Source organism: Macrotis lagotis, chromosome 6 (assembly GCF_037893015.1).
Source record: "Macrotis lagotis isolate mMagLag1 chromosome 6, bilby.v1.9.chrom.fasta, whole genome shotgun sequence".
Classification (NCBI taxonomy): Eukaryota; Metazoa; Chordata; class Mammalia; order Peramelemorphia; family Peramelidae; genus Macrotis; species Macrotis lagotis.
Genome location: NC_133663.1, coordinates 40,330,924 through 40,344,284, shown reverse-complemented (window position 1 = coordinate 40,344,284; position 13,361 = coordinate 40,330,924). Strand labels below are relative to the sequence as shown.

Below are 13,361 nucleotides of genomic sequence, written 5' to 3'. Positions count from 1 at the left end.
ATTTTGCAAATAAGGAAGTTGAGACCATGGGGATAAAGTAACTCATTATCAGTCACAGGATAAAGTGGTAAAGCTGGCACCTAAATCCAGATGTCAGTCCCCATGAACTTCTTATCCCTATACAATACCAATATGGTCATGAGAACCTTTCAGAAAGATGAAGAACAACAAAGGCTGAACAATACAGCTGCAAAAGCCTGATGAATTGAAGAACCAATATCCTGAAGAACACACACTCTCCTGCTCTCAGTAGAGAGGTCGGGGATTTATAAATACAAAACACAGAATATGATGTAAGATGGGGCTGCTCTGTCGGGAACTTTTGCTGAATTATTCCTCTTGGTCCAAAAGGAGGAACAAAGAGGAAAATTATTAGAGTGGAAAAAATGGTATAAAGGAAACTTCTTTTAAAAAGAAAAGAAAACAGGGGCAGCTAGGTGGCGCAGTGGATATAGCATCAGCCCAGGAGTCAGGAGTCCCTGAGTTCAAATCCAGCCTCAGACACTTAATAATTACCTAGCTGTGGGGCCTTGGGCAAGCCACTTAACCCCATTTGCCTTGCAAAAACCTAAAAAACAAACAAACAAAACCTATAGGAAAGTTCAAAGTGCTGAGGAGACAAAGTTTCCAGAGTCCTGGTATCTTTTCCTAGTTCAGAAAAGGAAAGAACCCTCCAAGGGAGTATGAAGTAAAAGAATAACTGGAGCTAATGGATACAGTAAGAATATGCTCACTAGATAAAATCAGGTCACTGGTTTTGCCCTGGGGGAAATGACAACTATTGGAGGCAACATTGCTGATGTTTAACTTCATCTGTATCTCAAATGTACTATCATCAGGGAATGAGAATTTCAGGATCTGGTTTTGGCTTCTTTACACCCTTGTAATTTTGTCTCTAGTCCTCAGCTTTCCCATGAGAAAACCTAAGCAGGATAATTAAACCAAATCCCTACAAAATATAGAGAGACATTCTGGATATTCTGTGAGAACCCCCATTCTAATTTCTTCCCCTCATATATTTATTTATTATGATTATTATTATTATTATTATTATTATTATTATTTAGTTTTTTCAAGGCAATGGGGTTAAGTGGCTTGCCCAAGGCCACACAGCTATGTAATTATTGTGTCTGAGACCGGATCTGAACTCAAGTACTCCTGACTCCAGGGCCGGTGCTCTATCCACTGTACCACCTAGCTGCCATCCCCTCCCCATATATTTAACAGTATGTTATGTTCTATTTTATTTCAACAGGGAAATTTGTGTAATCTGAAGATTTTTCAAGTATAAGTAAAAAGAAACCTGGGATCTTCTAAGGAAAAATTTAGCAACTTTTCTTCACAAATCCACAACATAATACATAATAAACTTTTTTTTAACTAAGAAAACTATTTTACATGAACTAGAGAAGCCATATAAGTCAATATCTCCAAGAAAAAGTAGCATACTCATTCCATTCTTTAAAGGTGAAATTGCCTCCATATTCTCCCTTGGAACACGCAAGGCATTGGTATCTATGTAGTATGTGGGACCTCCTTGTTTGCCTTTATCCCCATCTATCTCCATCAATGTGCTCCCATCATCCCTTTCAAGTACCACACCAATAGCAGTGGGAAAATCAACCTGCAAGAAAGAAACAGGAAGAGGAGACAAGTTATAACAATCCATACCAAAATCTTGGGTGTTTCTCCCCTCTCCCCCCCCCCCCAATTCTGTCCTGCCTTGTTCTCTGTATACTCTTTTAGATCCCATGGTTTCAAGCATCAACTCTAAGCAGATGATTTCCAAAGTTATAAACCCAGCCCCAGTGGCTCTCCTAATGGTTCCCCATCACCAACTGCATGGTACCAAAGGCATCTCAAAATTCCACATGTTCAAACACTTCCCTCTTTCTAATATCCTTATTTCAATTGAGGGAATCCCAATTCTCCTTAGATTTACAACCTTAAAGGCATCATTGCCTCTTTCCCAACTTTTCATTCCCCCAATATGCAATCAGGCAAAAAAGTGAATTCCATCTTGTTCATCCTCTTCTTCCTATTCACAGAATCTCATCACCTTTCTCCAGTACTATTACAGTAGCTTCCTCCCTGGCCTCCTTGACTCAGAGCTCTCCTTTTCTCTAATCCAAGTCTTCAGACAGCTGGCACCTGGTCTATCTAATACTGGCACTGCACTGCTCTGGTTGCCTATAGAACCAAATACAAACTCCTCTACTTGGCATATAATGCCCTTCACTCCAATCCAATCCCCGGGTCCAGGCTTCTTTATAGGACATATTTTCCCTCATGGGAAAAGTGTGAGACTTGGAATTAGCAGATGTGCAGCTTCCTATTTTATCCAATAATAATGAACCATATTACCATGGGCAAATGCTTCTAAACATCTCTGAACCAGTTCCCTCATCTAAAATTTGAACAATGCCTAGAATGCTTACCACCTCACAGGGTCACTGTGTGAATCATATGTTAGTTAACAAAGAGCTTTGTAAACCCTAAACTGATATATAAATGTCAGTTATTACTAAGATAAGCTGAAGCAGAAGCATCAAACTCCAAGTGAACCAGATTAAAATGTCAATGGGAAATATTTAACAAAATAAACAAAAATACAACACAACATAGAAAATGTTATAACTTGTGGTTTTCTAAGTCAAAACAAAGCCCTCTGGGTCCCTTTCTATTTGAATTTTATACTAAGCTAAATTACCTGCTATCATTTAATGGTAGCCAATGGTCAAGTATTTATCAAGGGTCTAATACATAGCAAACACTAGGCAAATGTGTTAATGCTTCTTCAATTCCTCATAAGTTCTACTTGGGCTAAACTGGCCCATCGGAAGTTCCCTGTACACTATCCTCCCTTATCCCACTACCTTTCTAGAGTCTATCCTTCATGCATGGATTGTCCCTCCCTTTTCACCTGGCTTCTTGGAATCCCAATTCAGGTCTGCCCAAATGCCCCCTCCTATATAAGGTTTGTCCTGATCTCCACAGATTCAAATGCTCTTCCCCAGAAGTCCTTTTAAAGTCTTCATTTTGTGTAGATGCTATTTTCTCTCACTAGAATGTAAGCTTCTTAAGGACCGTTTTACCTTTGCCTCTTGATCCTCAGCACCTTGCACAAGGACTGGGCAAATAGTAGCAATAACTAATTCTTGCTGAATGAAATCGTATCCTTTTGAACTATAGAGCCTGTTTACTATTCCACGTAAAAGTTTCTTGAATTTATTTGAAGTTATGTAGTAAGATTTTTTAAGCACATTCTACAACTCAATAGTTGTACTTACCTTTGGGCAGTCCTCACCAGCATAGCCAGCTCTCACTGTATAGGAACCAATATCAAAAACAAGAGCCCCAACTTCATCTGGAAGGATGAAAAAAAAAATTATAAGTAGGTAGCCAGTGAACACTTTTATTTTAACATGAAAGAAGAGTTGAAATGTACCCTGTATTAAAAGGAATGATATATATATATATGTGTGTGTGTAAGGCGATGGAGTTAAGTGGCTTGTCCAAAGCCACACAGCTAGATAATTATTATATGTCTGAGGCCAGATTTGAACTCAGGTACTCCTGACTCCAGGGCCAGTGCTCTATCCACTGCACCACCTAGCCGCTCAGGAATGATATATTTTAAGAAATTAAATATTTATTAGAATGAACCATGGAGGGAGCCAAGATGGTGACAAGAGCGGATCGTGTTTTGGGCGCTCTCTCATAAAACTTCTAAACTAAAGACTGTAAACTAAATTTTCAAGAGACAGAACCCACAGAGGGACACAGTGAGGCAGTTCTCCTACTCAAGGTAACCTGGAAAAGAGCAGAAAGGCTCTGCTCCCCGGGGTCGGAGGGGTGGCCCGCCAGAGCCAAAGAACTTCAGCCTCCGGGAGGCAGCCCCAGGACACTGGGAGCTATAGCTCACAGTGGGGGGGGGGGGGGGGGGGGTTCCTGAGCTATGCCCTGGGGAGCACCGGGTACAAATTGGGGGAACAGCAGGGGACCTCTACCAGAGCCAGCTTGTGAAGCCCAGCCCTCAGGGCAAATAGTGAGCAATGTGGTCTTTTGGCAGCCCAGATCAGGAACAGAAGCAGGTGGAGCCCGTAAGCAGGAGCCCCCAAGGGCATGAGCCTATTGAGCCTAGGGAACGGGATTGAAGAGAGACTGGAGATCTGCCCCTGGAACAGGACTCTGGGGCTCTGACCACATTCAAACCCTGATTACAGTCTAGCCCCCCCCATAGAACAGCAGGGCCCCCCCACCTCAGCCCCATGGCAGAGGGGGGCGCATATGGTCATTCACAAACCAGGAGGGAGGACAGAGCCTCACACACTGAGACCCTTGTGGGAGTGTCCCCAAAACTCAGGAAGCACCCCAAAAACAGGCTAAGGCTGGGAAAATGAGCAAGCAAACAAACAAGAGGAACACCATTGAGAAATATTTTGCCGGTGAGCCCAAGAAGGACCAAAACACTCAGTCTGAAGATGAGGAAGCACAAGCTCCTGCATCTAAAGACTCCAAGAAAACCAGAAATTGGGCTCAGGCTATGACAGAGCTCAAAAAGGACTTTGAAAATCAAATGAGGGAATTAGAAGAAAAACTGGGAAAAGAGAGAGATGCAGGAAAAACATGAAAATGAAGTCAGCAGCTTAGTCAAGGAAATCCAAAAAAAAATGCTGAAGAAAATAGCATGCTAAAAACCAGCTTAGGTCAAATGGATAAAACAGTTCAAAAAGTTATTGAGGAGAAGAATGCTTTAAAAAGCAGAACTGGCCAGATGGAAAAAGAGTTAAGAAAGCTCTCTGAGGAAAACAAATCCTTCAGACAAAGAATAGAACTCAGGGAGACTGATGGATTGATGAGAAATCAGGAATCAATACTTCAAAACCAAACAAATGAAAAATTAGAAAAAAATGTGAAACACCTCATTGAAAAAACAACTGATATGGAAAACAGATTTAGGAAAGATAATTTAAAAATTATTGGAATACCTGAAAGTCATGATCAGGAAAAGAGCCTTGACATCATTTTCAAAGAATTACTACAGGAAAATTGCCCTGATATCCTAGAAGCAGAGGGCAAAATAGAAATGGAGAGAATCCACCGATCCCCCCGAGAAAGAGATCCCAAAAAACCAACCCCCGGGAATATTATAGCCAAGTTCCAGAACTCCCAAGTCAAAGAGAAAATATTACAAGCAGCCAGAAGGACACAGTTCAAATATCGTGGAGCTGCAGTCAGGATCACACAGGACTTAGCAGCAACTACATTAAAAGCTCATAGGGCTTGGAATATAATATTCCAGAAGGCAAAAGAGCTTAGAATGCAACCAAGAATGAACTACCCAGCAAAAATGAATGTCCTCTTCCAGGGAAAAAGATGGACTTTCAATGAACCACGGGAATTTCAAATGATCCTGTTGGAATGGCCAGAGATGAACAGAGAGTTTGATCTTCAGATACAGGATTCAGGTGAAGCATAGAGAGTGGAGGAGAGAGGGAAATATGAGGGACTTAATGATGATGAACTGCATGTATTCCTGTATAGAGAAATGACACTGATAATACTCATATGAACCTTCTCAGTTAATAGAGCAGGTAGAAGGAACTTTATAGATGAAGCACAGGAGGAAGCTGAATTTGAAGATAAAATATGGTGTAAAAATGGAGGCAATAGAAAAAAGGGAATATAATCAGAGAAAGAAAAAAAGGAGAGGGGGAATAGGCCAAGATATTTCATATAATAAGATTTTTCTTTATCACAATGAGCTATTGCAATGATATGGAAGGGGGGAAGACAAGGGGGAATGAGGGAATCTTTACTCTCATCAGAGATGGCTAGGAGAGGAAACAACATATACACACACACACACACACACACACACACACACACACCCTCAATGGGGTATAGGCATCTGGAGTAGGAAGGGGGGGGGACAGAACAGGGACGGGGGGATTTGAGTGATGGAGGAGAGGATGGATCATGGGGGGAGAGTGGCCAGATATAATACATTTTCCTTTTTACTTCTTGCAGGGGGCTGGGATTGGATGGCCTGGCCAGGACCATAGGGCCAGGTGGATGCTGGGCCGGGGGGGGGGGGGGGGTCGAGGCCTCTTGGCCCCAGGACCAGGGATCTGTCTGCTGTGCCACTCAGCTACCCTACAGCAGAGTCAGAGTGAAAGGAGAGAGAAAATATAGTACATGGTAGTGGAGAAATACGAAAGGAGGGAGTTGCAATCAGCAATAGCAACAGTGGAAAAATATGGAAGTAACTTTTGTGATGGATGGATTTATCCTAAAGAATGTGATCCACCCGCGACAGAGCCAGTGGTATTGGAACACAGACTGAAGCACATTTTTTATTATTATTATTTTGGGGGGGTGCAGGGAAAATGGGGCTGCATAGCAGGGTGATCGTTGGGTGTCTGAGGCCAGATTCGGACCCGGGTGCTCCTGGCTCAAGGGCCAGTGATCTGTCTGCCACTCAGCTGCCCCTACTATTATTACTATTTTATTTTACTTGAGGTTTTTTTTCTTTTTTTTTGGTTTATGCAGGGCAGTGGGGTTGGGGTGTCTTGCATGTCACATGGCTGGGTGATTGTTGGGTGCACGGGGCCAGACATGGGCTTGGGTGCTCCTGGCTCCAGGGCTGGTGCTCCATCCACTGTGCCACCTGGCCATACTTACAATTATTACTATTATCTTTTTTAATTTTAATTTTTTCTCTCCCCTTTATCACTCAAGTGAATCTATATTTTTGGGGGGGAGGGGGTATTTTGTTTACTCTTACACAAGAATATTTTATTAATGTATAAAAAAATTGTACAAAATGAGAATAAATATTAAATTAAAAAAAAAAAAGAATGGACCATGGAACTCTAAACAAAAGTAGATTTAACTTAGCAATTGAAATCAAACAAAGAATTAAGCTGTCCTGGGCCTTACTTTAACTTATCATGAGAAAAAATGATAAATCCTGTAAAGACATTTGACAAAAAAGAATACAATGTATCCAGAATAAAAGTATTCTATAGAGATTTTGTGTGTGTGTGTGTGTGTATGTCTCTGTCTCTACATATATATGTATAGGTAGGTAGGTAGCTGGATAAGGTAGATGGATAGATAGATAGCTATAGCACCCTGCAAAAAAATAATGAAATGAAATTATTTTAAATTGAATCTATTATATAAACCAATATAGATGAGTTTTGTTTTGGAAACTTTACATATAAATCCAGAAGTAAAAGCTTTCTATTTTATTTTTACAATATATCCTAATTACAATTAATAAAATAACTAAACTAATAACTAATTTAGTTATCCAATAATAGCTAATGATAACATTTATATAGCCTCGCAACTACCCCAGGCACTGTGTTAAATTATTTTATAAATATTATCTCACTTGATCCTCACCACAACAACTGTGGGAGGAAGATGCTATTATCACCATTTTATCAATGAGGAAACTGAGGCAAGCAATAGTTAAGTGATTTGTCCAGGGTCTCCTAGCTATTAATTGTCTAGAGGCTGGTTATGAACTCAGATCATCCTGACTCTAGGCCAGGCTCTAGGTACACTGTGCCACCTAGCCTACCAAAAATAACAATCAGTCTTCATACTATCTACCTTCTAAATAAAGAATTCCACAGATTAAATAACAATTTCTCAACTGGTATCCTTGGCTCAACTCCAGTCCTGATAAATTCCTTGAAACATCTCCTTAGACTTCCTTATCTCAGGTTGCCTCTTGCCTCTTTAGTCATTTTTTTTTTTGATCTCCTCACGGGCTACCACTTCAGTTCACTAACTCAGAGTCTCTAGGACTCAGTCTTCTGCCTTTTATTACCAGTTATCTTTAGTTAGTCTGAGGTTTAACAGAAAACTCATTAAGTCATTAGTTCCCATTAAAGCATTATTGTTCTTCCCACCAGAGACCTTAGGAGATGTCTACTAACTCATATTCAATGACACAATTCATTTGGTAGAATGACTGGAGAAGAAACTGTATAGTCAAGTAAAAAATGCATGAGATTAGGAATTAGAAAAGCTGAGGGAAAGTAACAACTCCACCACTTAACTGTATGGCCTCATACAAGTCAATTAATTTCTGAGTCGAATTCCTCATTTTTAAAAAGGAGAACAGTGTTCATATATATATATATATGGATATACTATAATACTAAGGTCACTTCTGGTTCTAAAGGTATGAAACTATAAAAACTAAAGTGTTCACAATTTCCTCAGGAGATGCTTCTTCCATTAAAACAGATCACAATCACTCTACCACTTAGATGCTCTTCAGAAGAGTCTTTGGCTAGAAAATGCATCATCATATGGTCAGCTTAGTGCTGAATCCCTTTGAACTGAGCAAATCCTTATGGGGAATAAAGTCCATCAATCCATTATTAAACCTCCAGATCTAAGAGTGATCAACCAGCCATTAGATCAAAACAGGACTTTAGTGAAAGATTAAGGTATTTTGTGCTTATAAATATAAGCTATTACATAAATGACTCCCAAAATCCAAATATCCAGTACCTGACCTCACCCAATTCAATCTCCCTATTCCAACTATTGATACCTTCATCAATACCAACTTTAGTCCAATTCATCTCCTAACATTTATTACTAAAATAGTCCCTGAATGATTCTCTGGTTCTGGTCCTCTCCTATCAATTAATCCTGTTCATCATTACCATATCAACTTTTTTACCAAGTCATCTTCATCATTTTCCTCCTTGACTTGGAAACCTACAATGATTCTTCACTTGTGACCCATGGAGTCAGAGTCACATTCCTGAGCCTTATCTTCAAGGTCCATTCTAGCCCATTTTTTTCTCTCGAGGTTTCTCTCCTAGCATTCCTTCACAGGTCACATCTTTTATACTCAGACTAGTTTTATCTTTTCCCCCAATAAAATTTTCATTCCTGCCCTATATGCTAATGCTCATGTCCTACACAGAACACCACATGATTCCCAGCCTGGACCCACCTGCCCCTTTTCAACATTTCCTGAGGCCTACCAACCCTAAAGATGAGGGAAATAGAAAGACAGGATATTCATCTGGCTTCCATGACGCACTTGACTCTTAACACGGAGAGGCCCTCATCACCTCTCTCCTAGATGATTGTTACAGCCTCCTAATACATCTCCCTACTTCAAATCTCCCCCAAAATGGTCTATCCTGCAAGTGGGTTTTCCTTATGAACAGATCTGACTATAACGTCCTTCTACTCCAGTAACTCCAGTGACTCTCATTGCTTCTCAGATAAAATATAAATGTTAGGAGAATCAATGTGATAACATTAACTATTGGTAACACAGTAAAGAGTGGAAGATCTAGAGTTATTAAGGCTTAATTTCAAGTTCCACCTAAAATAATTACTATATGTGTGATCCTGGATAATTCACTTAACCTTTGTCTCAGTTACCTACCTCGTACATTCCAACATTGTTGTGAGGATAAAATGAGATATTTTAAAGGTTTCCAAAAGGTCTGCAAAGCAAACTTCGAAGTGCTATCATGATTATCATATTTGTGACCACAGAATGGGATATACAAGGGCATACTAATACCCAAAACAGTTATCCCTAGGATCTTATAATACTTCTACATCATCCTAAATAACAATCATAATTTTTCAGGTTCTAGATCTAGATGATAAAGAGGATTAACCTGAATGTGTACTAATTCTTGCCAAATTATTTAAATCCTAGATACCAGCTTGTTTCCTTGTGATTCATCTGTCTCCTGAAAATCACTTAAAGTTATAATGACTTAGGTTTTATAAGTCAAAACCCAATTTTTACAGGTTCAGCAATAAAATTAATAATGTGAAAATGAAGGGTTTTATTCAAATTAGTTCTCCAATTAGGAGAACTCTCCTAGGAGCATCCTATCCTAGGAATCTCCTGGATATTAATCTTTACACCCCCCCCTCAAAGTGATATAAGAGTATTTACAAACTTATTTGAGACTAAAATTTTAGAAATAAATAATAGAGGGATACTATCTAAAATACATCAGAAAAGTCAATTTGTTTTAAAGGTAAAATATTAAGGCTGACCCAAATAGAGGCTACATCCCTAAATTGAAATTTTGTTGTAAGAAAAAATATTTAGACATATATTCAAATTCAGATTTTATAGAAACCAATTTTGTATGAAATAATAGCCTGGCCTAACAATGAATCAATCAACATTTTTAAAGCACCAAATAAGAAGCAGATTGTCACAGTGGTTAGGTCAATCTTAGAGTGAGGAAGCCCTGATTCAAATCTGGCTTCTGATCTGTGCTGATATATTACTATTGATAGAATTCTGACCTCTCAGGACCTGAAGCCTGAGGTCCTAAGAGAAGCTATTACATAGAAGTGGCCACTCTATCTGGACTACTCACTAGAAGGTCACTATACTAAAAGAATCATAGGTCACACTAAAATAAAATTAGCAAACATTATTTCAGTTTTGGGGTTATAAAGACAAATACAACAACCTCTACCTTGAAGGAACTTATATTATATTGGGGTGACAACATATATCTATCTAAGTTTAGACAGGAAAGAAAGTAATTTGGAGGGGAAGGATACTACCAGCCACTCCAAATGAATTATGAATTTTTTTAGGCTGAAGGTGGCGCAGGAAGGGCTGCCCATACAAAAGAATGGAGATAGAAGATGGGAGATGCAGTACTGTATGTGAAGAACAGGATAGTTAATAAGGATGAAATGTACTGTATGTAGGAAAGGGAATGTGGCATAAGACTAAAAGGTAAGCTGGGGCCAGGTTTCAAAGAACTTTAAAGTCAAAAAAGAGTATTATAGTTCATCTGGAAGCAAAAGGGAATCACTGTGGTTACCAATAATGGAGTATAATTTATGGTTAGACCAGTGCTTTAGGAAAATCATTTCAGTAGCTCTGTAGAGGATGATTTGAAGAAACCCAAGGCAAGGGGGGGGGGGTAGTTGGGAGGATACCTCAATAGATGAAGGTGATGAGGGCCTAAAGAGTTAATGGGTGAGTAGAAAGAAGGGGAGAAATGTAAGAAAAGGAATGTTAGAGGGACAGAAATGACAAGATTTGGAACTTGACAGGTTCTTTGCAGTAATAACTATCAAACTATATTCAGAATATGTTTGGTGCTGTTTAGTCATTTTCAGTAATGCCAACTTTTTCATGACCTCTTTAAGGGTTTTCTAAGCAAAAATACTGGAGTAGATTGTCATTTCCTTCTCCAAATCACTTTACAGATGAGGAAACTGAGACAGTGTTGAATGATTTGCCCAGGGTCACACAGCTATTAAGTGTCTGATTTGAACTCAAGAAGATGGGTCTTCCCAACTTCAGACCTAGTAGTCTGTTCACTATACCACTGAAGATAATCTACTTTAAAATGATTTTTGAATAGATTATCCAGAAATAGACAAAAGGATTATCTGTGGGGTGTTTTTGCTGTTAACATAGTGGTTACAGGAACTTTGGGAAATTGTTTTCCATCGGATTACACTACACCTATACAAACTGTTAGAGCTTGAAAAATAGCTGGATGCCTGTAAGTATGTTTTCTTAATTAAAATAATAACTTGCATACCCAATCTTGTAAAACTTCATGTAGAAATTTATCCTTACGCTAGGACAACCCTGGGAGAGCCGCTATGGACAATGCTGTCCCCATCCAGAGAAAGAAAAACAAGACAAAACCAAAAACAAAAACTTACAGAATTTGAATGAATACCACATTCAGTTTTTTTAAAAGTTCTCCTCCTGGGGTGGCTAGGTGGGTGCAGCGGCTAGAGCACCAGCTCTGGAGTCAGGAGGACCTGAGTTCAAATCCCACCTTAGACAGTTACTAATGACCCAGCTGTGTGACCTTGCAAAAAAAAACTAAAAAATATGACTAATGTGTAAATAGGGTGAACGCGGTGTGTGTGTGCAATGTTCGCCTGTTTGCCCTGAGGGCAGCGGGTGGGCGTGCTGTGCCATTAAGAGACTGGGCACACGCCTCCGGGCAGCCCGGCCTACCAGGGGCACAAAGGTGCCGCTGGTTTCACAGCCACCCCCATGCCCAGTCTCGGGGTGCCCCCACCGCCATCGGGCAGAGTGGACGGCCGGGCGCGGCAGGAGGAGCCGGGGCGCCCGCCGAAACGGGGCCTGGGGGGCGGAGAAGAGTTCCTAGGAAGGGCGTCATCTCGGGGCCAGGAGGGCCCCAGACACTGCGGCCCCGCGCGGGCCCCGCGGCCTGGCAAGGCCGAACCCCCTCCTCAGGGAGGCGCAGGCAGGTCGGGGCGCCCCGCTCCGGGGGCGGGGCGAGGCCTCTGCCCGGCTCCCCGAGCCCCGCGCCGCCCGCGCCGGCAGGCCCGGGCCTCGGGCGCCCCGTCCCCGCGGCTCCCGCCTCCCCCGACACGCGGGGCCCCCGGCCCGGCTCCCGGCGCGGCCCGCGCTCACCTCCTCCGTAGACGCCGCCGCTCATGGCTGCTGCCGCCGCCGCCGCCGGCCCTGGCCCGCCCGGCCCCGGCGCCTCCTGGGCTCCAGCAACCGCCGCCCGCCCCCCGGCTCCCCCTGAGGCAACAAAGCGCCGTCCGGGCCGGAGCGCAGCCGCACCTGCTGCCGCCGCGCCGCGGGCCAATGGCGAGCGGCCGGGCCTCCGCCTCCACCAATCCGGGAGAGACGCTGCCCCGCCCGCGGCCGCCCGGCCAATAGAACGTCTCGGGGGGGCGGGGAGACGGCCCAGCGGCGGAAGGGAGAGGAGGAGCGACCGGGCTAGGTTGCAGCGTGGACGGGGCGGGGCCTGCGCGGCGGGGGCGGGGCTCGTAGGGAGCGGGAGCCCCGGGACCACCCAGGCCGCCCGGCCCCGCCCCGGCCCCGCCCCCGGCCCGAGAGCCGGCGGCTCGTCTGACGTCACAGGGCCCCGCCTCGCCTTCCAGAACCCGCGCCCATGGGGGGCCCCGAGCTCTAGCTCCCTTCCAGCCCCCCACCCGCAGGCAGACTGGGGGGGCGCCCCCTGCACTCCCAGCCTCAGAGCGGCTCCAAGCGGGAGGGCCCGGGCAATGCTCCCCGAACTGGACCCAGGCTGCCACCCGGACAGCTCGTGGGGGGCCCCCGAGCTCTAGCTCCCTTCCAGCCCCCCACCCGCAGGCAGACTCGGGGGGCGCCCCCTGCACTCCCAGCCTCAGAGCGGCTCCAAGCGGGAGGGCCCGGGCAATGCTCCCCGAACTGGACCCAGGCTGCCACCCGGACAGCTCGTGGGGCGCCCCCGGGCAACCTCCCTTGGCTCTTGGAGCTGCCACCTGGCCAGGAAAGCGCTGATTTGCCTTTCGTGGGGCACAGGACAAGCTGCAAAATCAGACCTATAACACAC

The 13,361-nt window shown here is 43.3% G+C and overlaps 1 protein-coding gene across 1 annotated transcript in view; it reads right to left on the bottom strand.

Moving 5' to 3' along the window:
• ACTL6A (actin like 6A) overlaps nucleotides 1–12,556 on the bottom strand; it is a 31,137-nt gene extending 18,581 nt beyond the window's left edge. Inside the window, exons 1-3 of the mRNA XM_074190988.1 lie at nucleotides 12,449–12,556; nucleotides 3,291–3,367; nucleotides 1,450–1,624 (exon numbers count right to left, since the gene is read on the bottom strand). Of these exons, the coding sequence (XP_074047089.1) occupies nucleotides 1,450–1,624; nucleotides 3,291–3,367; nucleotides 12,449–12,473 (277 nt within the window). The 5' untranslated portion in view covers nucleotides 12,474–12,556. The remainder of the gene's footprint in view (nucleotides 1–1,449; nucleotides 1,625–3,290; nucleotides 3,368–12,448) is intronic.
• Nucleotides 12,557–13,361: the final 805 nt, after the last annotated feature.